The 24,290-nt window shown below is 40.2% G+C and overlaps 1 protein-coding gene across 10 annotated transcripts in view; it reads right to left on the reverse strand.

Annotated features, from left to right (window-relative positions):
* Window positions 1-24,290, reverse strand: part of DGKD (diacylglycerol kinase delta) — a 75,586-nt gene that overhangs the window by 10,912 nt on the left and 40,384 nt on the right. For 7 of the 10 annotated variants that reach the window (XM_035132661.3, XM_035132663.3, XM_035132659.3 and 4 more), the window contains 20 exons: window positions 22,020-22,124; window positions 20,228-20,360; window positions 19,132-19,238; window positions 18,010-18,135; window positions 16,495-16,597; window positions 15,585-15,747; window positions 14,397-14,505; window positions 13,027-13,166; window positions 12,262-12,349; window positions 11,740-11,834; window positions 11,548-11,647; window positions 11,153-11,426; window positions 9,542-9,703; window positions 6,982-7,110; window positions 4,879-4,975; window positions 3,652-3,762; window positions 3,006-3,102; window positions 1,903-2,010; window positions 1,150-1,263; window positions 166-300 (listed from right to left, as the gene is read on the reverse strand). In XM_035132661.3, the coding sequence (XP_034988552.3) occupies window positions 166-300; window positions 1,150-1,263; window positions 1,903-2,010; window positions 3,006-3,102; window positions 3,652-3,762; window positions 4,879-4,975; window positions 6,982-7,110; window positions 9,542-9,703; window positions 11,153-11,426; window positions 11,548-11,647; window positions 11,740-11,834; window positions 12,262-12,349; window positions 13,027-13,166; window positions 14,397-14,505; window positions 15,585-15,747; window positions 16,495-16,597; window positions 18,010-18,135; window positions 19,132-19,238; window positions 20,228-20,360; window positions 22,020-22,124 (2,496 nt within the window). The remainder of the gene's footprint in view (window positions 1-165; window positions 301-1,149; window positions 1,264-1,902; window positions 2,011-3,005; window positions 3,103-3,651; window positions 3,763-4,878; window positions 4,976-6,981; window positions 7,111-9,541; window positions 9,704-11,152; window positions 11,427-11,547; window positions 11,648-11,739; window positions 11,835-12,261; window positions 12,350-13,026; window positions 13,167-14,396; window positions 14,506-15,584; window positions 15,748-16,494; window positions 16,598-18,009; window positions 18,136-19,131; window positions 19,239-20,227; window positions 20,361-22,019; window positions 22,125-24,290) is intronic. The other 3 variants (XM_035132662.3, XM_035132660.3, XM_088669673.1) reach the window with 1 other exon arrangement.

The raw sequence follows: 24,290 nt of genomic DNA on the forward strand, positions 1-24,290 counted from the left end.
AGTATCAGACAGCAGGCCAAGCCCACTAACAGGATGACAAGAGCACCCCTCCCAACCACAGAGTCCAGGACTGACGATATTCCACATCAGCCTTGGAGTAGAGGAGCTCAGATTTCTCTTTTGCTTGGCAGGTTCATTCTTAATATATAAGAAGGTTCCTCTTACCCTATCTCTGGTTAGTGTCTGTGCCCTGTTTTTATGAACAATCCAAATATATCCTGGAGGTTGGATCCAGGCCTCTCCATCAACTTGGACAGGAACTCCTTCGTCTCCCAAGATTGCTATCTTCACTGTCCGGCACTACGAGAAATCCTTGTGTTAAACGCATCCTAAATCATATAGCATGTCATGTTTTGTTTACAGCAGCCCAGGTATCTCCTTATGTCCCACAGCAACTAACAGTTTTCCCAGCTTGTTTCCTCTGGTGCTGCTAGATGAGAATTTGAATTTGTAAGTTCTACCCAGCTCAGTACAATATTGAGAAACCAGCCTATGCTGAATGCTGTTGATCACTGCCTTTATTAGCCTTGAACCTTATATCAGCCACTGAATGCAGAGTTATACGTTATAGGTTCTCTCAAAGAAAAACAGGCAATGTGCAAAATCTCCTGTGGACCGCAAGTAGAATAGTGAACAGCATGGACTGGCTAGATACAGAAGTGGGGTGGGAGGCACCAGCAGGGGAACCTGCAAGGGAACCCAAGGAAGAAGGCTTGGAGCCAGGGGATTGGTGGTGGGACAACAATGAGTGGTTAGAGGGAGAAGGAGGGGCAGACTGGAAGGAGGAGGTGTCGGAAGCTGAAAAGGCAACAGGGTTTAGTGAGCAGGAAGAGGCGGGGGCAGAGGTCAGTCCAGAATCAGAGGCAGAAGAGTCGGGGGGGGGCAGGAGACAGAGGAATGAAGAGAGCAGGGCAATGAGAGAATAGATGAAAGAGCCTGAAATTTCTTTGGGAAGACCCAGGGGAGGAAGAGTCTTAAGGAGCGGTGGAAAGGCTGGGACCTTCAGTCCTCACAACTCCCTCCTTGGGGCAAGACCTACTGGGAGGAGTTGCTGTGATCACTGTGGTTTCTTTTAATAAAGAGCTAACTTCACTGACACTGGGTGTTTTATTGCTGAGCTATGCCTGACTCCAGCTCTCGACAAGATACCTGGGCAATTCGGTGATGCTGTAGGTTAATCACACGTGAGACAGCCATTTGCATACTACCAAACACTGCTACCACTTCCAGGATCTTGTCGTCGAAAGAAGGAGCTGTAAATGTCTAAGAGAAACAAAGAAAGAGAAACTAATCCAGCTTGAGCTTCAGTTATAATGGCCTCTTTTGCTTCTCAATAATGTAAGGGCAAGATACAGCTATATATCCTCCTGACATCCCTCTCTTCCCACACCCCAACCTAGTTGCTGCTAGTATAGTAATAAATCAAGTACTGTTGCTGCCTAGTGGAGAAGAATGACTAGATAGATAATCAGCAGGCACTGTCAAGCAACCAAACGAACATATCAGCATTAAAAACCAGGAGACCTTTGGCTGCACTGGTGAATATATTCCCCTCAATCTGATCCATCTTGTGGAGGCAAGTGAGAGTGTGCCTGTACATCCCAGGATCATCTGCCCCAACTCTGATGACATCTGTGGATGTTACATTTGAATATGGTTTACACACGCTGAATTATATTCATATAGGCCAAAATCATGCAACCAATTCCTCAGGAGAAAAACAACACTTATGCAATCTTAGCCCATCACCATAGATAACATTACAATGCGGTGCTCATATTAAAACAAACATTTATCTAAAACCCTCTAGCTATGAGTGTTTCATTTGAAGGTTTCTGGTACGAAGAAGAAGAAATGGAAGGTGAATGCCACCTTCATTTGCAAAATTTTAAAAGTACTCACATCATCTTCCTTAGTGCCCCCCCAGAAGTTGGTGCCTCCTGCATAGCTGGGAATGTTGAGTACGGCAATTCCCTGAAGACTGGGCAAAGGAATTGGACGTCCATCACACTGCATGATATAAATAAAATTGTATATAGTGTGTAAGATTCCACAGGTTTCAAGGATCAGTAGGTTACTTGCCTTTAAAAGTGCTTAAGAGATTGGCAATTAATCAGAGTTTATCTCAGGGTGAGAAATCTCTTTTAGATACAGGACCTCGTTTTCTCTTGGCCAACCTTTCAAGGGCTGCATGACAGTGGTTGGTGTGGCCGAGACAAAAGTGGCTGTGGCCAAACCTCCCAACACACACAAAGTGCACATACCCACACATACAACCCCCTGCCCCCCCCCAGCAATTAGACTTGAAAAAGGCATGTATTTATTTAGAGCATTTGGAAGCTTTTTAAAGCTTAATAGCAAGGGGGAATATTGTTAGAAATTGCATCTGGGGTGGTTATTCCAGCCCTTCCCAGCTGTATTATTCAAGAAGAACCTTCCACCTGCAACAATTGGACTTAAAAACCCCTTTTGATTGCAGTCAACAGAAGACTTATTTCAGACCTAACTGCAGTTGGGGTAGGGTGATCTGGGGTTCACAACTGGAAACAAATAATTAATTCTCCCCTCCTTAGCTGTGACCACCACTGTCAAAACAGCTCCTCCACCATTAAAATTAAACTTGAAAGAAACCTTCTATTGTAGCCAATAGAAAGGATTTTTAAAACCTAATTGCAGTTTGGGGGTTTGAGTGTGCGGGTACACAGCTGGGAAGAGTTCACAAGCAACAGGGAGCCCCATCTGATGAAGTATCAGGGCAAGTTAAACAACCAAGCAACAAGAGGCTAAATAACACCCATTCAATTATTTAATTAAAGCAGCTCAGACTAGTCAGAGAACAGTAAAGTCACTGTGCTAGCAGACAAATCCTGTAATAACTCAGGAGCTAAGCTCTAGGGTTAGGGAGCAGGGAAGCATGAATCATACAAGTTAGGCTAATGGTGCATGATAGCAAACAAATAATTTCAGGTTTGCATAAACCAAGGAGGTTAAGGGCTACTCATTACCTCTAGCAAAACTTTTTGTTCTAAGTTTTTGTAAGTTCTGTGTAGCAGCTCCTTTGTTCCAAGAACTCCGTACCACATCATGTTCTTCGTACGACTTCTGAAAATGGAAAGCAAAGAATCAAATGGTGCAATGAACCACAAATTGCACTGTAATTTATACTATAATATTCAGAGGAAACCACGCTGCCTGAAAGAAAACAAAAGCCAGACACTGAAATACTTTATCCACTATCCTACAGCAAGAAGTATTAAAGGGACAGAAAATGTGATAAATTATAATTGGTTTTTCTGGAAAGAAATAACTTAGAAGAAAAAAATTGTTGGACCTAGCAACACAAACCATCAAAGCACTCAGCCTATGGTTTGCAGTTCTTTAGAAGTAAAAGTGGCCTTATAAGCACATCTGCCAAAGCAGTTGTGAAATAAAAGAAGTGCTGCATCCAATTCCTATCAAAGCCTGCTTGTTATGAAGAAGCTGAATAAACAAATTACCCAGTATGCTGAAATTTCATTTTAGTTAAATTGAATAGTGCATTGACACAGTCAAGTAGCTTGATGAAATGTGAAGGAGATTTTAAACTGTAGTTGACACAACAGGATACAGGTTTTTAAAATGTATAAAACAGCTCCACAAATGATTGATTACCTGCACTTTTCTGGATGCTCGTCACGCTTGTTGTTGAAGTCCAAAGAGATCTTTGCATCCAGTCCGATTCCAAAATAGTTATTCATCACACATTTCTCTACGTAACAATCACTATAAAGAGCAAGAGAGACACTTTTGATTTAAAGTGGTGGGATATTTCAGCATTCTCCATATGCCCCTGTGGATAAGCCCATTTCCTGCAGCTTCCCAATATGGCCACTGTATATGAATGAGCTGTCCACCTGTGCACTAGGAATAAAGCCTGTCAAAGGGGGCCTCTGGATTATGTCTCCTATTTCAATAACAAATGACTCAAGAACCTAAAACAAAGAGAAGCAAAATAAAATTCCTTTGCATTTCCTTCTTCGGTACAAAAATGACTGGATAGCTCAGTTGGTTAAGAGCATGGTGCTGATAATACCAAGGTTGCAGGTTTGATCCCCGTATGGGACAGCTGCATATTCCTACATTGCAGGCGGGGAACTAGATGATCCTCAGGGTCCCTTCCAACTCTACAAGTCTTCTAGGAAAAGTTTTAGAAACCTCTTAGCCAGAAGAACATCATCAGCTTTCTCACTTAAAAAACTGGAAACATATTACTGTACAGGAAACTCCCCATATACATGCGCTCTACTTGTGTCCTCTATTTGCGAAGAGGGTGTCCTCTTTGGGTTCCAGGGAGGGTCTCCGCACGAGCCAGAGGGGCAGCAGGGCTTCCTCAACTGACATGCAGGGAAGTGGCAACTGTTGCTGTGCTATCCCTCATGTCAGCTGTTAGGCGGTGAGGCAGAGCAGCTCCACACAGCCCTGCTGTCCCTCCAGCTTGTGAGGAGACCCACCTTGGAGCCCGAAGAGGCTCTGGGGTGGGTCTCCTCATGAGCCACTAGGACTCTCCAGGGTGCCCCCTATTATAGGCAGTTTTGTGTATGCTCATGGGGGACTGGAACAGAACCCACACGCAATGTTTAATATGAGACCAGCCATCATGATGGAGGGAGACTTTACTAGAATTCAGATAAGCATGTTAGTAAGTAAAGTCATCTCTTTAAAAAACAGGGCTGTTTTCAGTGTTACCACTTTCTGCAAAACTAGACAAGCTTCGTAGAGACTGTCTTGCCTTGTCTACACTGTAAGAAAAATGTTCTACTTGCTGTAAAAATGATTTATTCCTCAGTAATACAGTGGCAAAGGGAGTTCAATCCCCTTCACTCTTATTTGAATACTCACAGATTTTCTGGCTCAGAGTTAAACGGGTCTGCATTGATCAACAACCGGCTGATGACAGAACCTCCAGGTAGAGAACCAGACGCCCCAGCACGGATATCTGTCAACAGAATAGAAAACTTACAGGAAGCTGCAAGGAGTTTATGAAGCATGCAGGACACAGCATACTTTCAATTGGCAAAACAGGATCTATTTTACCTCCAAAACCAACAGGATATCACTTCTGGAGCATGAAACATTATCTCACACTTTCACTGTTGCTGAACAATGAGGAAAAAACAGGAATTTAGACCTATGAGTAACATCAGCCTTAGTCCTTAAATCCTACACAGAAGCAGATTCAAGCAAAGAAGTTTTCTAATTCCTATGAACAATTTATATGTTCCTGAGAAAAAACAGAACTTTCTCTACCATATACTTTGATTTAATGATATCAAACTAGATGTGATATTAAATATGTATGTTGTTTACCTTTAACATGCATATTTTTTAGAAAATTTAGATTGGGGCAGCAGCTGATAATTATTGGGATTGCAGTACACGGGGAAGGGGGAGTTTAACCCTTTCTTCTCCAACTGTGGTCCCAACAAAAATAATTTTCAAGCTGCAATGGGGAAAAAAATCCTCCGCTGGTGCCAATGGTAGATTTCCTCCCAATACATATAGCAACTTCAAATGAAACATTTTCTTCAGGACCACAGAAGGGATAAAAGGGTTAACCCCCAAATGACCCCAAATCCTTGTATGCTGCAATCCACATTTATCAGCTACCTTCCCTCTTCAGTAGCTATCCACATTTTTTAAATGCACATTAAATGCAAACACGCATTTAAACTTATGTCTAGTTTGGTTAGAAAGCTGGGAAAAATATGTCCAAGATTTTGTTCTGAGGTGGGACCCACTCAGCTTCCCAACTCCTATAAGGAAAATCCTCAGAATTTATATGGAAATGCATGCATGTGGCCCCAAAACAGAGATATAAGTAAAATGGGCCACTATAAAGCAATAGCTTGTAAATATTGCTTCAATCCTGCAATTATTGACATGTGCCTCTAAATACTGAATAAGAGACCTCATTGTCTGTAGAGTCATACCTCGGTTTAAGTATGCTTCGGTTTGAGTACTTTCAGTTTAAGTACTCTGCGGACCTGTCTGGAACGGATTCATCCACTTTCCATTACTTTCAATGGGAAAGTTCACTTCAGGTTAAGTACGCTTCAGGTTAAATACAGACTTCTGGAACCAATTGTGTACTTAAACCAAGGTACCACTGTATAGCATAGCTCTTGTTCAAAACCAGTTGGTTTGCTTTTTTCTTTTCTCTGAACAACAATTAGCTTTCCTGGTGATGATCAGTTCATCTTAGGAGTAAGGTTTTGAAAATCTGGAAGTTTTAAGCAGTATACCCTAATTCCATACTTGTTCTCACAGATGGGCTTTAGCTTTACCATACATGCCCCCTTTCCAGTAGTAGATAAAAGGAGATGATGCAGAAAAAAATATCTCAAGCTAACATAGAAGACAGATATAAAAGGAGCAGGGGTTAAGTTTGAGAGAAAAAGAAAGAAATGGAAAGGAAACACAAGGTGGAAACACAGGAACAGGCCTTTTCTACAGTGGCTCCCCATTTGTGGAATGCTCTCCCCAGGGAGGCTCACCTGGTGCCTTCATGACATATCTTTAGGCACCAGGTGAAAACATTCCCAGGCCTCTGGATAATAGAACGATCTATGGTCTTTTAAACAAAAGGGGGGAATAACTGTTTGTTATCACATTATGTATTTTTGTGTTTTTATACTGTAAACTGCCCTGTGATCCTTGGATGAAGGGTGGTATATACATTTAATACATAATGAAAATATAAATATAAATAAAATAATAATAAAGAGAGGGATGCTGTACTGGGCAAGGCAGGGAACAAACTGGTAGCAGAGTCAGCTAACCTAGTCTAGGACCCAAAAGTTGGCTATATGTTCCCTGCCTTTCTGGGGTGGTAGAAGGAGCTAATCCATCAGTAATGGATTACAGAAAAACCATGTTATGTTCTTAGTGCCAGAAGAGGTCAACTCTAGTTTAGCTAGATGGGAAGAGTGTTGTTGCACTCACTGGGGTAGATGATCTTTGCATTCAGCATTGGCAGATTATCCCGATTTCCTGCCTGGGGAGGAAGAGAGGCAGAGCTTCCCACTGATAAAGTTCCTTTACTTATTAATCTTTCACAAGGAGACTTGATAACTATAAAATACAACAAAAATCACAGGTACCATTACAATGTTATGAAACGATGAATAGAAAACTTAGGTGTAGTGGGATGTATTGTTTCTTAGTTACAAATCGTGCTATGAATACCAACATTTTCAGCTAGGTACTCTTAATCCAGGAGATTCTTTATAGGTTTTTATATTGTAGCCAAAGAACAAGCCTTAGCTGGAAAAAAGACGTTCTGAAGTGCTCCCAGTTCAAAATAGAAAGGAAACTTAAAACCTCTGACAAATACTATGCAGTTCTCTCTGCCATGACTTCCTGTGCCCTTCTGTTATTTTCTAACATATTCTTAGCCAACACTGAAAGTGTTCCAAGAAACACCCATTATGACACTGAAGCCAATATTAAAATACTGTATATTCAATCTAAGAGATCGTTGTCATAATTAAAATATCTGAAAGTCCAAGGAAATCTTTAAGTATATGGAATTGAGGACAAACATCTATTAAAAACTAAATAATGGGTTCTTTTGGAAACTATACTAAGTTATGCTTTTAATGAAACAAAGGGACTTGTGAAAGAACTATTAATTACTTAAATTTGTTATAAATATTTACAATTCCAAAGACTATGTGAAATTTTGATGCTTTTGAAAAGAAGCTTTTTCTAACTTCTCTAGCTTCCTTTGCCCTGCTGACCAATTGTTGTTGTTGTTTAGTCGTTTAGTCGTGTCCGACTCTTCGTGACCCCATGGACCATAGCACGCCAGGCACTCCTGTCTTGCACTGCCTCCTGCAGTTTGGTCAAAGTCATGTTCGTAGCTTCGAGAACACTGTCCAACCATCTCGTCCTCTGTCGTCCCCTTCTCCTTTTGCCCTCAATCTTTCCCAACATCAGGGTCTTTTCCAAGGATTCTTCTCTTCTCATGAGGTGGCCAAAGTATTGGAGCCTCAGCTTCACGATCTGTCCTTCCAGGGAGCACTCAGGGCTGATTTCCTTAAGAATAGATAGGTTTGATCTTCTTGCAGTCCATGGGACTCTCAAGAGTCTCCTCCAGCACCATAATTCAAAAGCATCAATTCTTCGGCGATCAGCCTTCTTTATGGTCCAGCTCTCACTTCCATACATCACTACTGGGAAAACCATAGCTTTAACTATACGGACCTTTGTCGGCAAGGTGATGTTTCTGCTTTTTAAGATGCTGTCTAGGTTTGTCATTGCTTTTCTCCCAAGAAGCAGGCGTCTTTTAATTTCGTGACTGTTGTCACCATCTGCAGTGATCAAGGAGCCCAAGAAAGTAAAATCTCTCACTGCCTCCATTTCTTCCCCTTCTATTTGCCAGGAGGTGATGGGACCAGTGGCCATGATCTTGGTTTTTTTTATGTTGAGCTTCAGACCATATTTTGCGCTCTCCTCTTTCACCCTCATTAAAAGGTTCTTTAATTCCTCCTCGCTTTCTGCCATCAAGGTTGTGTCATCTGCATATGTGAGGTTGTTGATATTTCTTCCGGCAATCTTAATTCCGGCTTGGGATTCATCTAGTCCAGCCTTTCGCATGATGAATTCTGCATATAAGTTAAATAAGCAGGGAGACAATATACAACCTTGTCGTACTCCTTTTCCAATTTTGAACCAATCAGTTGTTCCATATCCAGTTCTAACTGTAGCTTCTTGTCCCACATAGAGATTTCCCAGGAGACAGATGAGGTGATCAGGCACTCCCATTTCTTTAAGAACTTGCCATAGTTTGCTGTGGTCGACACAGTCAAAGGCTTTTGCATAGTCAATGAAGCAGAAGTAGACGTTTTTCTGGAACTCTCTAGCTTTCTCCATAATCCAGCGCATGTTTGCTATTTGGTCTCTGGTTCCTCTGCCCTTTCGAAATCCAGCTTGCACTTCTGGGAGTTCTCGGTCCACATACTGCCTAAGCCTGCCTTGTAGAATTTTAAGCATAACCTTGCTAGCGTGTGAAATGAGCGCAATTGTGCGGTAGTTGGAGCATTCTTTGGCACTGCCCTTCTTTGGAATTGGGATGTAGACTGATCTTCTCCAATACATTTTAAAATTATTAATGGCTATTCAGAATAAAGAGTCAATAGTATTTAGGGGAGAAACACAGCTGAGCTTATTAACAGCTGCTACTAAACTATGTACTGCAAATCCTGGATCCTAATAGCTTAGCTCCTAGCCCTATACCTAAGGTCATAATAACAACTACAAGCTGGTTCAGGAACTCTAGGCTGAGATGATCTAATGCTAAAACAGCATTAAAAACTGAGAATTTAAAGCTGTATGTCATCCTTTGCTTATCTCACTATTCAACTGATAAGGGATGGTGTAACACTTGGAGCAAGATCTCAGACCCAGGGCTATGGAAATACAGTATTACAAATTCTTAGAAGGCTCCAGAAAGACACATATAAAGATGCTGCCTTCAACAAAGGTTAACTAAGGTTTTTACCTTTCCGGTGGCTCCTCCCTTTTGGAAATCCATAGTTGCCAGTGTGTGAAGGCTGTAAGGAGATTTTATTTTCATTCCTTAAGTCCTTTCCCTCTTCAGCGGTAGAGAGACCCAAGAGGAAGCTCTCCTGCTCTTGGGTTTGAGCGTTCTGTTCATCCACAGCTAAACAGTAAAACAGTAACAGAGTCAGACAGACTTGCCTGGTACTTATATCACACTGCACTGGGGGAGGGAACTGGGTAAGTGGAAGACAGCAACACTATTACATTTTCATCCTAGAACCGTCATCAAATGGCTTTCCCAGATTCTGTAAACATGGCCACTGCTCATCTCATTTTTGCAACACCTGATATTAAAAAAAACAACCAAAAGAACTTTAGACTGTTCGGAACTTGAACATACCATGTTTCAGTAAAGCACTTGGATTACAATCTACTAAATGACAGGGACAACACTGGAGAATTGCTGACAGTCTAGGCACATCATAAAATGCTAAGTGGAGCTGTCAAGGGATACTTGTAGAGAACGGTTATAAACATAGCTTCTTTAAGAAAGACCCATGAACAAATTTTAAAATTCTTCCTATTCACATATCTTTTCTCAACATAGATAACCAATTTGGATATAAAATTTACACCTCAAATCATTCATACACCTCAAATCATTCATACACACATTCATCATACCCATGTTATGATGAAAGCGCATCATGATCCACTCAACTTCAATGTCACAATGTAACTTCAGTATTTATAAATAACAGAAGCCAAAAGACAATTTTAACTACAGTGGAACCTCGGTTGTTGAACGTAATCCGTTCCGGAAGACTGTTCGACTTCTGAAACATTTGACAACCGAGGAACAATTGCCGGTCGGCAAATTCCTTTTTAAAAATGGAGAAACGCGCCTCGGAAGCTGTTCAACTTCTGAGATCCATTCGAAAACGGAAGCATTTGCTTCTGGGTTGTCGGTGTTCGGGTTCCGAATTGTTCGGCTTCCAAAGCGTTTTGACAACTGAGGTTCCACTGTACCAATATAAAATATTACTTTAGAGTAATTCAGCTGACTTGCACATTTCACACTGTAGTTCCTGCCCACAAACGGCATCTATGTTCAAGAATGAAGATAAGGAACACTTGCAGGGGGAGATAGGAGCCTTTCTAATCAAAATCAAAATGGTTCTACCAATGTGGAAAAGGGTGCAATGGTTGCACTTCCAAGGATATATTTCTCATGTGACCAAAGCCATTTCCAGAAGACCTGCCTTTATTTGCAAGAAGCATTTGGTAACCAAACAAATGATACTAAAAATGGAAAACAAATAAAGGACACTAAAGGAACAAAAGGATTTATTCTGCTTATTTACCCTCTGTGTGATGACAGAAAAAGTCAGGTGAACCTGGTCCTAAGCCAAGCTTAGAAATACAGTTCCTTAGTTTTCAAATATTTATTGTTAAGGTCAATGACCATCACAAAACAAAGGGAAACAAAATAGGAAGCACATAAAACACATATTCCAAATATGTAGAATTCTTGTATGTCTTGATAATACAGCAACATATTTCCTTTCATATAGCACTTGAGGCTCACTCAGGATTTTCTAGTCCTTACCTTTTTCTGCATGCTCTATAATCTGACGAATAGCTTTTTTCAGACTGTTGGCTCTCAACATCAATTGCTCACGTGGACGGAATATCTGAGGACGGGCAGTGCAAGAGGAGCCTACTGAACGCCCACTAGCAGAATCACAAGCACTGCCTGAACCATCGCCATCTTCTGTCTCTTCTGCTATGGTAGGAGGTGGGTTTGGCAAAGATGACAAAGCTTGAGATTCTTCATTCAGTGTTTTCAGAAGGGAGTCAAGCTTCTCTTTCAAAACAGAACACTACAAATACAAAGCATAAAGTTTTATAGAAATTGTATAAAGTGTATGTGCATGTGTTGGTGAGAGAGGGAGGGAGAGAGGGACAGAGAGATTTGAATTTCCTCCCCCCCCCCCCAAATACCTTTCTGGCCATGACATCTGACTCCTCAGAGCTTTCTGGTGCTTTCTCATAGGCTTTCCCTACTCGAGCCACAAAATCCTTCACAGTCTCACAGAGCACCCTAAGTGAAGTAGAACAGATAAGCAATAATTATTTCCCCAATACACATAATATAGCAGACTTCTTTATACCACCTCTCTCTGGGGTACTTACTTGGCTGATGAAATGACCACTGAGTGTTGGTCGGATGTCAGGATTTTGGATAAATGAGCAGCCACAGAATCTTCATAGAAGAGAATCTGCTGCACCTTGTCATAGTCAGAAATGGACAATTGTTATCACCTCATCTGGACTTGCACATCACAGGGTCAACATGGAGCAGTACATGCTATTCTTGGCTCCCCATAAAGGTGTAGCCATGATTTCAGTTTACTCTACAATGAACACTCACAAAACAAACAAGTCAAGCAACTTGGTATTCACTTCGCTGTGGCATCAGACAAGGGAAATGATTGCAGTAAAACTTAACATTTGTTTGAGCTATGAAAACAATTAAAAATATTTTTTTAATCTGGAGAATGCTTTAGTTTTTAGCCTCTCTGAGCCCTATCTACATATCTGAGTATAGAAGCCATGCCTCCTCTTAGAGCTACTTCCCCGTGTATCTCATGGGGGTTTTGCTCTGATCATCTAACTTTTTTAGTTCATTTTCATGGTCCCCCCAATGTATACAACTACCTCAGAATCTTCACTGAAATCTTCAGTGACTGTAGAAGCAGATGCTTGCCGAGGAAGTTTTGTTTCATACACCATAATGCTCCACCTATTGAAAAAAAGACATCACAGCATTTAATACAAATTAGATACCATTAAAAGGGCACACACGGTTTATGAAGAAGCAACAGGAAGTGGATGCTTAAGGCAGATGATTCTAGAAGGAACACACTTTTCCTTCTTACATCTCTGTATTAAAAATGAACAGAAGAAATTGATCCTTTTGACTTTCCTTTTGGTTCAGGTGCAACATGTGCAATGAGGCAGGGCCAGCATGCAAGGATGCCTTCACTCAGAGACAAATCTCATCTCTTCAAACTCACAAAAATACTCTTTAAACTATTGGAAAGGAAGGAGAGCTATCCTGAAAAAGCATCTGCTCCTAAAATTAGGGAAACCTGGGATACATAGGAGGAACTATTCAGCGTAGTTATTACTATATTGACTGATACAGAAAACAGCTGCTGTTAAAAGAATGCCATACAAAAATCTTTCAGAGATGCCTTCCTCGTTTCCACTGCTTTATCACAAAGCTCGTTAAACACCCACAACTCATTAAACAGACCCATTGCAGAGTAAAACAGACCCACTGACAAAGAACTTCAGACTTTGGGCCATATCTAGTACTGAAGCTTCAGAAGTGCAAGGGACTTCCATGTGCACATTTGATGATTCTGACTATCACTGTGCTAGGGAACAGGACCAGAATCATAGAACAGCACCTACCTGTCAAGCATTTTGGTACTGGCCCTTTCCAGCTTTTCCAGTATCTGAGGAAGTTGAGTGTCATCATCACAAGCAGATCCCCAGCCTAGCACACGGGCAAGATCATTGCCTGTGCCCAAGGGCAACACTCCCAACTGGCACTACATAGGAAGGGGAGAATAAAAATAAGACTAGCCCAAAGGGATTCACTGTCCACACCAACTCTGAACACTGAATGTTTTCTAGTTTATTTCTTACAGTAAAGACGATGTGAGAAAATTACACAGTAAAGAGTCCAGTTAAAAAGAAAATATGTCATTAATATTTCACCCATATTCTTTCACCATTTTCGAATTATTATTTTTGTTTTTTTTTTTGCAGATCGGAGTCCCCCAACCCCAGATCCTTATTTAAGAATTCCTACCCATTAAAAATATATATATATTTCCCCAGCTTTCCATTACAAGGAATGATGGCTTATTCCTATTCAAAGCAATTATTTAAAATCTACTTTTTCTTCAAATCTTGCCTTTCAGCATCTACAGGTCTTTTTTTTAATAAAAAAAAATGGATACCCACTGTGTATGTTGCTGGAGTTTACAACAATAACAACAACAACAAGGATGCAATGTAGGACTGGCAACAGTCAAAAATAGCTAATAATAAATCTGTTTCTAAAAAGTTAAAGTGTGAGAATCAGAGTTCAATTGCAGCCATGACATTGAACAATAGTTGAAGGCTTTGTTAAAGATCAGTATTTCAGGTAACCACAAAGTGGTGCTATTGCCATTTTGAAACAAGAATTATTTGATATCATAAAGGCAATACTTCTATTCCAAGTAAATAGCTATTTCAAGAACTAGACATAATTTATATGATCAAGTATCAGCCCAACAATAACTTCAAAACTGCCCGCACAGAGGCTACTCTACATGGTTTGTGCCATGAAACTGTGAATTGGAATAAAGGGTTTGAAAACTGCAGCGGCATAGTGAAAGCTGAAAGTTATGCATGGTGAACATCTGCACATGAATGAGTTGCTATGTGGAAACAGCACTGCTGGACTTAAACAGGGCCTTGTGAACCAGCCCTAAGCAAACAAATACATAAAAGACTACACCCTTTAAGACTTCCTGAGACCAGAAAGATATTTGGCTGGGGGAAGATATTGTGATAAACACTGGGTGGAGGCAACACCTACTGTTGCTCTCTTGCAAATGAACCTTACTCACATTCAGTAAACACAGAGTTGGGAATCCCATGTTTGTCATGCAAACTTTCAGTCTTAGATATTTCGTTATTCTAGGCAAAATTGTATTTCATAAGGTCCTCCTTGCTCCCTTTTGTCATTTAGCCAATCCACATGTAGAATGGCAACTTAGAGAAAATACCTGTTTATGGAGACTAAGGCTGTCAATTTCAGAGAGAACCCATCCAACACTTCCATCCCCACCACACACCAGAATTCGGAAGGTGTCGAATTTCTGGAATAAACGTAAACTGCACAGGAAAAAAAAGGTAAATTTGCTATAATGTATTATTAAAATATGGGAGTATTTAACAACTAAAATCTATTTGACAGGAGTAATAAAGGCTTTTGTTGGATTTCAAATTAATCAGAATCTGTATTTGCAGGGACAAAGTAACAGCAGTGTACCAGTTAGCCATCTATGCAACACAAAGACATAAGTTTGGGTACTAGAGTATTTGGGGTTTTTTAAGCAGATACAGTGGTACCTTGCAAAACGAATGCCTCACGTGACGAGAAACTTGCAAGACGAAAGCGTTTTGCGATGTTTTTGGTGACTCGCAATACGAAGTTTTCTATGGCCGCGCTTCACAAGACGAAATTATCACAAGACGAAGCAACTCACGGAACGAATTACTTTCGTCTTGCGAGGCACCACTCTACTATCTTCACAGAACAAGAACCACCAACAGTGGTTTGCAATTCAACAAATAAATGAAAGGTTCTATGGAGCTTCATAAAGGGTACTGTATCCCTGCAGTAAATGTAACAGAATGAACACATATATTTTGAGACCATAGCTCAGTGGTTGAACATGTGTTTACATCAAGAGGTCTCTAGGCTCACTCACTTGGCATCACCAGTTAAAGCAACAGATAGCTGGTGATGTGAAAGACCTATGCCCAAAATCCTAAAGAGTCACTGCCAGTCAGAGTAGGCAATAGTGGATTAGATGGACAAATAGTCTGACCTAGTAAGGCAGCCTTCTAAACTTTAAGGCGTTCTTATTCAAAGACACAGAGAAGCATAAATTACAGTAGGTCTGCAACTTGTGTGCAATTAACTTGTGCACATTCAGCTGTATGTGCATGGCAAAATAAAAAGATTTAAACATTTAAAAGGGGGTGGGTTTCCAAGAAAAATGACTTTGGCAATCCCACCCACCATTGAATCCAATGGGACTGATTACGTTCAGCAACCGAGGTTTCACTGTATACACATTCTTTTTCTCCACTATTGCCACATTATATAAACTCATGCTCTGTCCCTCATGTCTGGGGCCACTCTTAAGTATTTGCAGGCATCTGTACAACAAGAGAGCATCTCTTACCCGAGGTGAGGTCCTCCGTTCATAAGATCAAAGACCTGTGCAGGATTCAACAGTTGTTTGAATCTTCGTAGGAACTTTACTCCCTGGTTGTCTCCACTTTTTGAGTTAACAAAGACCAGCAAAGGGCTTGTGCAAGAAGGGGGACAAGTGGCTTTCCAGAACCCTGAGAGGGAAAAGCAAAAATTAAGAATAATCGAGTTGTATTACCACAGGGTGGCTAACAGTCTACAGATCTTTAAGTGATCTTTAACCAGCATATTACATGGAACTATATGGCTGTTTCAATATACTAACTGTTTTTTCCCCTTTTTTTAAAAAATCAGAATATTCCAATAGTGACATTTTAATTCTGACTTTTAAGATTTGGAGAATGGGTTCATTATTAGCATAGTGGCTGCACTAGGTTGCATTTAGTACAGAATGTTGTAGCATGATTGGCTGATAAGAATGAGATTCTCTCAGCATATGGCATTGCTGCTCAAAGATATGCACAGGCTGCTGCTTTGTTACGGGGCCAAGTTCAAGGATTTACTAATGGCATACAAAGTCTTTAATGGTTTGTGGCCAGTTTACTTGATGGATTGCATTGTGTGGTTATTTGACTGCTTTGATCTGCAGACCTTGCACTTTTACAAGTACCTAACAGTGTTTGTTCCAATATCTTAGTATGACAACACCTATACTAAATTTGATCTCTACAAATTTGCAGTCTAGGTCTCCCTAGAAAGAAGATAAGGAATGAAACAAGGCAGAAGGAAAGAGAAAAAGATTATGGTGCACATAATGAGCATTAGGCACTATAATAATGATAATAACTACTTTATGCGTTATGCCAACATTGGTTTTCTGAGCTATTTGCTTGATTGGCAAAGTGTGAAAGAAACACTGAAAAGCATTAGCTGATACCTACCATCTGAATCAATGCTGTTGAGAGCTGTAGGAGGGATGACAGAAACTTTGCAAAGGCCAAGCGGGCATTTGGTTGGTAACAAGTCTCTGCATGAGGTATGTACCTGGAGGAAAAATATACTAGCTAAAGTTTTGCTTTGCTTTTGCTTCCATTCAGTTGTTTTAATGAAGAAGAAATTCATAGAAATGGAAAGGAAAAAAAATATACACTGAAATCACAAACTGGCTTAATTTTGGGAGTCCAGTCCATGATCTGTGAAACACAGTGGTTACAAGTCCAAAATTAAACCACAGTTTCCACTTGGGACATAACACAAAACCTGCCAAAGCAAGCACACAAGGAAATGAGCAGGGTGGGAGTTCCCAAAGCAGAGCCATTACATCTGAACAGGCTTTGGCCTTGTAGTGTTTTGTTTGCATGCATTTACAAACCTGTGTGCATAACACAGGATGAAATGGTTATATCAACCCTTAGTCTATGCAGCTCAAAGAAATATAAAATCAGTTCCCTTCTTACAATACTTTTGGGACACTTGATTCTGAAAGTTGTATCCTAAGAATACTGATTTATGGATCAAGAGTGAAAAGTAGGTTTGTTAAACACTAATGAAAATGTAGGAGTAAACCAGAAATTCTACAATTGCCAAGAATAAATAATGAGAGTAGTACCTAAAGCAACAGGCACAGAAAAACAACTGATCTTTCACAAAGGCCCAATGTGTTTTTCAAAAGTTCTGTAGTTAATTGCATATCATTTTCCTTAAATAATTCTGTGAACAACTATAAAACGTCAGAGACCAAATGGTTTATCTGGATATCTTACACCTCTCTGGCTATTTGCTTACATTTCAAATACATTTTCCACACACGCTCATGTGCATGTAGAATGCCAAGAAATTTATTATCCTTAGTATTTACACTTAAGAATCAGTGAAGTATCCAAAATAATTCAGTGCTATTCTGCTTGACTGTCAAGGAAAGGCAGGCCTTGCCAAAATAATATACAGCTGGTTAATAAGCAATTCCCAGGATACAAGAAGAGTATTTAGGACTCTACATTCTGCATCAGAAAGATCTGTACTGTAATACATTTATTATTGCTTTCAGATGTGACCTTTATTTTCTGGCAAAGGACCAGTAAGCAAGCAATCTCTATTAATCTAATTCTGTTTATTCAACATAGTGAAATTTCCTTATGCTGCTGTGGTAACATCATGGCAGATCACCGACATTTCTACCCATCTTAGAATCAGTGGATAAAGAGCCTATAGACGGCTACACATTTTACTATGCTTATCCGTGACTATGTAAAAGACTCGTAATTGGCAAAAGCAGCATAAAATCTTTTAAAAATATCTAACAGCGGGCTTATTTTAGTTGGAATCTAATTAGCAAAAAAATAAATTCACGTGGGATGCCTCTGAAACTTTCTCCTTACATAGTAGCATTATCAGAATACACAGGCACAGTGCAGAAAAGGGGAGTAAAATTGAACAGCATTGCAACATTAACTGACCATTGCTTTGCACCAGAGACAGCGCCAGTCTTGCAAGCGCAGTACACTGCCACATGTTTTATCACACACTGTGCATTTGGCACTCACAGGCAGGTTTCCTTCAAGCCACTGGTGTGGCATTGAAATCTGCAAACAAGCAGAAAATAAATCACTTTCATTATAGGGCTGTTACTAGACTCTAAACTCCCTTTGAAGTATATAGAGCAACACTCACCCTTCCCATTGCATTATTATTATTAATAATATTTATTGAATTTGTATACCGCCTATCCTGCTGACCAGCACTTCGCCCAGTGAGAGCAGCAGCAGCAGGTCAGGTGGGAGGAATAAGGAAGTTAGTGGGTTGGAGGAAACAAGGCTCAGCGATGTTGGAGAGCCCTTGCACCGCCTTGACCAAGAGGTGGAGGGGAACAGGCAGCCCCTTCTGGCACCCGAATTAAGGCGTGCCACTAAACGTAAGGTCGGGAGGAGGCGTTTCGGGGTGCCTAAGCTCTTATGCTGGTCACACAACAGGAAACGTCCACTCCCAGATTCTGCGAGTGACTAGGAGGTCATGTTTTCTGCTATCTCTGCACTGTAAATATCATGCACAAGAAACCTTTAAAGAAAAGCACGGACTTGGGCATCTTTACTCAAGAGTAGCAGCAACAATACCATTACACCACCCTATACCTGAGGTCTCAGGGCGGCTCACAGAACAAAATCAATATATAAAACCACAAAATATATAATCAAAATAAAAACAACCACCCAATAACCACCCCCCGGTACTTTAAAAGTAAGTACAGCATAGATGTTCCTCTCTGAAGTCTCTAGAGAATCTAAGCAGAAGCAGAGGTGTACAGTGGTACCTCAGGTTACAAACGCTTCAGGTTACAAATGCTTCAGGTTACAAACTCCGCTAACCCAGAAATAGTACCTCAGGTTAATAATTTTGCTTCAGGATGAGAACAGAAATCGTGCTACGGCAGCAGCAGGAGGCCCCATTAGCTAAAATGGTGCTTCAGGTTAAGAACAGTTTCAGGTTAAGAATTAAGTTCTTAACCAGAGGTACCACTGTATGTGAAATGCCTTCTATATGCCTGTTAACCTTTCCCACATGAGAAATGGCCTCATACATACCCCGTCTTCATCCTCAATGATGTCCTTCCCAATAGATGCTAGCGTTGTCCATTTGCAGTTATTAGTTGCCCGGACAGCACACCTCTTGTGGGCTTTAAATTTGCAGACTAGAAAAGCCAGGAGGAGAGGAAAAGGAAGAAAGAGAAGAGTAGATATGAGGTGAGCTGAGTGAACACTCCATTTAAATGTACATGAAACCCAGTGTTACCAAACCCATTTATTTTCTTCTGCTTTTAGCATCACTAACCAATCTAATCTAAACAAGACATGTACAGGAATTCTTAAACCTATTCTAATTAGGAATTAATTATCCTCAGGAAACATTACATACACATTCTCAAACTACAGGTTATTTTATTTGAATCAGACATATTTTCTGAAAAATATTCTAAAACAATCCAGTGTTGATGAATTACCTGCAGAGAAAAAATAATTCATGTCATATTTCTAAAATATTCCTGAATTTAATTGTGGACCTTAGATGTATTTCTCCCCTTATATCATGTAACAGCCTCTAAAGATCTACGTTCATTTAAAAACAGATTACAACACCCAACCTGAGAGAGGTTGCTGACCACAAAGCTCAACCACAGTTATCTTTAGTAGCCAGGTTTCTGCAATAGGCAATGAAGATTTGTGAATGTTATACAACATTAACTTAAACGTTAGATGCAGGTTTTATGATTACAGATTTTATTGTACTGAACCCTACTGGAATCTTTTATTTATGCCAACAAAGTTTAGATAATTTTTTAAAAAAGAAGTTATCTTTCTCATACATAAGGTTTTTAGCTCCTATAATTTAACAAAAGCTATGAAGCACAATAAATGTAGAATCAAACCTAACCGGTTTTATTTTGTACTGTAGCTAATCCTGTTTTGGTATAATTTTTCTCAATCATTGCATAAGCAGGATTTTTAGATCAAAGCCTATTTCGTTTGCAAGATGTCAAAGTCGGGCAGGGAACATTTCAGGATCATATGGTTATTCCTGTCTTGGAATGGTGACCAACCAATGGGGTGCAAGTCTGACCAATGCCTTCTTGGAAGCCTAACAGCTTTATGTTCCAAGCACAAAATAATGAAAGGATTTTACCTTCGCAGGAGAGTCCGTGGGACGTGACTCCAGATAGTGCCTCCCGGCACACATTGCAGTATGTTGGCCGAGCATGTGAACAGGCGTACCAGTTATGCATCCCTGAGAAATGGTCCATACTGTACTGTGTAGACTGAAAATGAATTTATGGTAAACAAATGAAGATGGCATCCCAATGGGACACTGATATAGATATTAAATTGTGCAAACTATATATTCCCGAGGCAGAATCTACACCTGTATAATCTGTGGAGCATTGGAACCACGGAAAAACAGAGGAACAAGAATGCCCTCCTGTATGTGGCGTGTGTGGAAATGAGCAACAAACTGAAAAGTACATCATGGGGTGAAATAGTAAACTTCATCCCACATGGTACAAGCACAATCAGAGGAATGTAGTCTTGAGGCTGTAAAAAATGTAAATGAAATGCCCACCAAGCATTTTTGCACAGAACTATGGAGTACAATCAGCTTGAAATGGTCTGGATTGGGAATTCAAAAATTTGCCAGCTGCAAGCAAGAATGATACAGTGGTACCTCGACAACCGAACGACTCGACAACCGAACGACTCGACAACCATGTGGCAAATGGCCACAAGCTTACGAATTCCTCGACATCCAAACGGAAACCGCGGCAGTTTTAGATAGGGTTTTTTCGACTTATGAATTTTTAGATGGGGTTGCTTCGACTTACGAATTTTTCCATTTCCAATGCATTCCTATGGGAAATTGCGTTTCCAATGGCGACTTACGAATTTTTCGACCTACGAAGGTGCCTTCGGAACAGATTAAATTCGTAAGTCGAGGCACCACTGTAATAGAATCATAGAAATGTAGAGCTGGAAGGGACCCAAAAGCTAATCTAGTCCAACCCCCTGCAATGGAGGAATCACAGCTGACAGCTGTCCACCACCTTCTAAAGCAGCTCTTATTAGAAAGTTCTTCCAAATCTTTAGTCGGTATCTCTTTTCTTGCAAATGGCAGGCATGAGGGCACCAGTCCTGACATGTACTGCAGAGTGGGGCAAAGCCACCTAACCCCCACATCGAGGTTCCAAAATGGATCAGGTACTCTGCACCTGCAATTTGCTAACTGCATGCATGGAGTCTTGCCTAGTTTTGCCCTCATTAATAGTGAGAAATGGTGTCAATATACAATATTCAAATATTGTATTCTTTCTCATACACATTAAGCATTTTTACTATCTTAATTATTTTAAGTCTGAATTCTCATAGCATTTATCTGCTTGGAGGTTTTATTGTGTTTACTGTTTTTTAATTTATGTAAATTTAATTTTTTATGAGTGTTTTTGATTTTGATTTATCAATCTATAATTTTCCCACTGAGGACACAGTGGGAAAAACAGCAGCTATTCCAAAATCACATCTGTACCTTAAAAATGGTGGTTTCCAAAATAAAAATAGCACTTTTGGAGTTCCAACTCTTTATCATAGCTGTACTAATCACAGTCCACCTACTTTACAGTTTGTACTCAAGCGAAATCAAAGACATCACTCCACGTAGTACTCACTTACGGGAAATGCAACTTTCTTTCCTGATCTTGGATTACTCATGATGACAAGGTCAGAATGATTAAAGTGAGCAATCACTTTAAATTCAGACAGTTTATATACATGTTCTGATGACCACTGACTTCAGAGAATATTTAATTATAACTGCTGAAACAAGCAACATATATGAACAGTAAACAGTGTATGCATTGGGGGTGAGGCTGCCACTGCATTTAAAAATAAAGGGTAGATATACATCTATACCTAACCTATTTCATTACCTCAAAATGTTCACGATTCTGTACAGTCTTCAGTGCTGCAATCCAGTCCTCCATTTCTTTTCTATTATCTGCACACAAGATGAGTTTCCGACATGGAGTAATGACCTGTAAAGTAAGAGAATAATCTAGTACTCCTAACTCCCTGAGATACTAACAGAAGAGGGGGATAGCAAAGAATGACTGTTTTATTCTGACTTAAAGGTTTCTGAAGACATGAGACTACTTCAACAGAGGCAGGAGAAGGCAGAGAACGAAGCTTTGCAAATGACCAATAAAAGGGAAATAAAACCTAGGGCCTTTCCAGATGACCAAAATAAAAAATCCTGGGCCAGAGACTACATCTTCCCAAACACTTTAAAAATGTGTATTGCAGTGCTCTTTGCCACACATAGACGGTGATTCTCTGTGCTTTGATGCTATGTGGTTTATGGAAATTATGAGCACTGAAGGCGTCTATTCAAGTCCTCCGGATGTCCTAACTTTGAAACATTATTAAAGTTCTTAACTCTAGCACAGATTTCCCCAAACTTGGTTCCCCAAATGTTGTTTGATTACAGCTCCTATAATCCCTGACTACCAACTCTTCTGGCTAAGGATGATGGGAGTTGTAGTCCAGAAACACCTGGGGAATCAAGGTTGGGAAAAGCTACTCTGAGGTAGTTGAGCGACTGAAGAACTTGCAGTAGGCACGTTATTCTCCTGATATTTCTTAATCTAAGACAATGCAAATTGGACATCTTTATTTCATAGTTAAGCTGCACACACACACAGTCAACCTAGGATATTGAGCCAAGTGATATTAAGAGCTCTAACAATAGATTTACTGTATTTTGATTTGTTCTAAAATCTACCCATCAGTAATGCCACTATGGTTTTTTTGTTCTCATATAATGAATGGGAAAGCATTAAAACAAGGCTCTGGTTAGATTAGAGATTGTGCAAAATGTCCAAACTCCTAACTGCAAACAAATCCTTCAAAAGGCCAATGAGTGAACTTTCTCTACACACTTTATACGGTAGTTGGTAGCACTCATACTCTGCTCAGAAGTTTATTTCAATATTTTACAAAATTAAATGTCTTTTCTACCCAATATGAAAATGACAAGTTCTAAACAGCAGTTTTATATACACTGAAAGCTGAAGCTTTCTAGCTCTTGGGTATGATTGCTGCTGTACCAAATGCCTAAATTTATACGTCTGAGATGCTATGCAATTAAAATTCCTTGCTGTTATGTGGGACAAATTGTCCAATGTGGCCTAAGGAAGCATGGCTAGTTGGAGAATTAGTTGGAGAGGATGCCTTTTGTCTAATTTGTACTCACAACATTCCCAGCTGTTCCATGTCTTTTGTCCCACGCCTCCCCAATTGCCCAAAGCTTTCCCAGCCATTCCGATGACAATTGGAGGCTTGTAATTAGCTTAAGTTTTGTAATTAGCTTAAAGGGACACGGATGGCGCTGTGGTCTAAACCACAGAGCCTAGGGCTTGCCAATTGGAAGGTTGGCAATTCAAATCCCGTTGTTTGGTCCCAGCTCCTCCCCACCTAACAGTTCGAAAGCACATGAAGTGCACGTAGATAAATAGGTACCACTCCGGTGGGAAGGTAAACGGCGTTTCCGTGCACTGCTCTGGTTCACCAGAAGCGGCTTAGTCATGCTGGCCACGTGATCCGGAAGCTGTCTGCGGACAAATGCCGGCTCCCTCGGCCTATAGAGCGAGATGAGCGCCGCAAACCCAGAGTCGTCCACAACTGGACCTAATGGTCAGGGGTACCTTTACCTAATTAGCTCAAGTAGAGGTGCCTATTACACTTTCAGCAAAAATAGATTTAAACTAACAAACAATGAAAGAGGGGAAATTGTAATTGTGTAGACCTAACTAAAAACAGCGAAATTAAAAGAGCAACCGAATAATCAGGAACACTAAAACAATACAATTAATTAACACCAACTATTACTGATAATACATGAGGCTTCATGTTGCAGGGAAACCATATACAAAAATACATTTAATTTTTTTTTTTTTAAATTGAGGGTATGGTATTACCGGTAAGTCTGCATGCAAAGTATGTGATGCAAAGCTATTCTACCTCCAGTGAGATATACTGGTCCTTTATAGGGTAGGGAAACACAAAAACTGTAACAGTCCCCATATTAGCTGACTTGAGTTTAGTTTTATAAAGCACATTAGGTACAAAACCCAAAAGAACCTAAACAGAATCATGTGACCTAGTGGCTGGAGGAGTATGCATTGTACCCCTCAAACCAGAAG

Source organism: Zootoca vivipara, chromosome 5 (assembly GCF_965207765.1).
Source record: "Zootoca vivipara chromosome 5, rZooViv2.hap1.1, whole genome shotgun sequence".
Classification (NCBI taxonomy): Eukaryota; Metazoa; Chordata; class Lepidosauria; order Squamata; family Lacertidae; genus Zootoca; species Zootoca vivipara.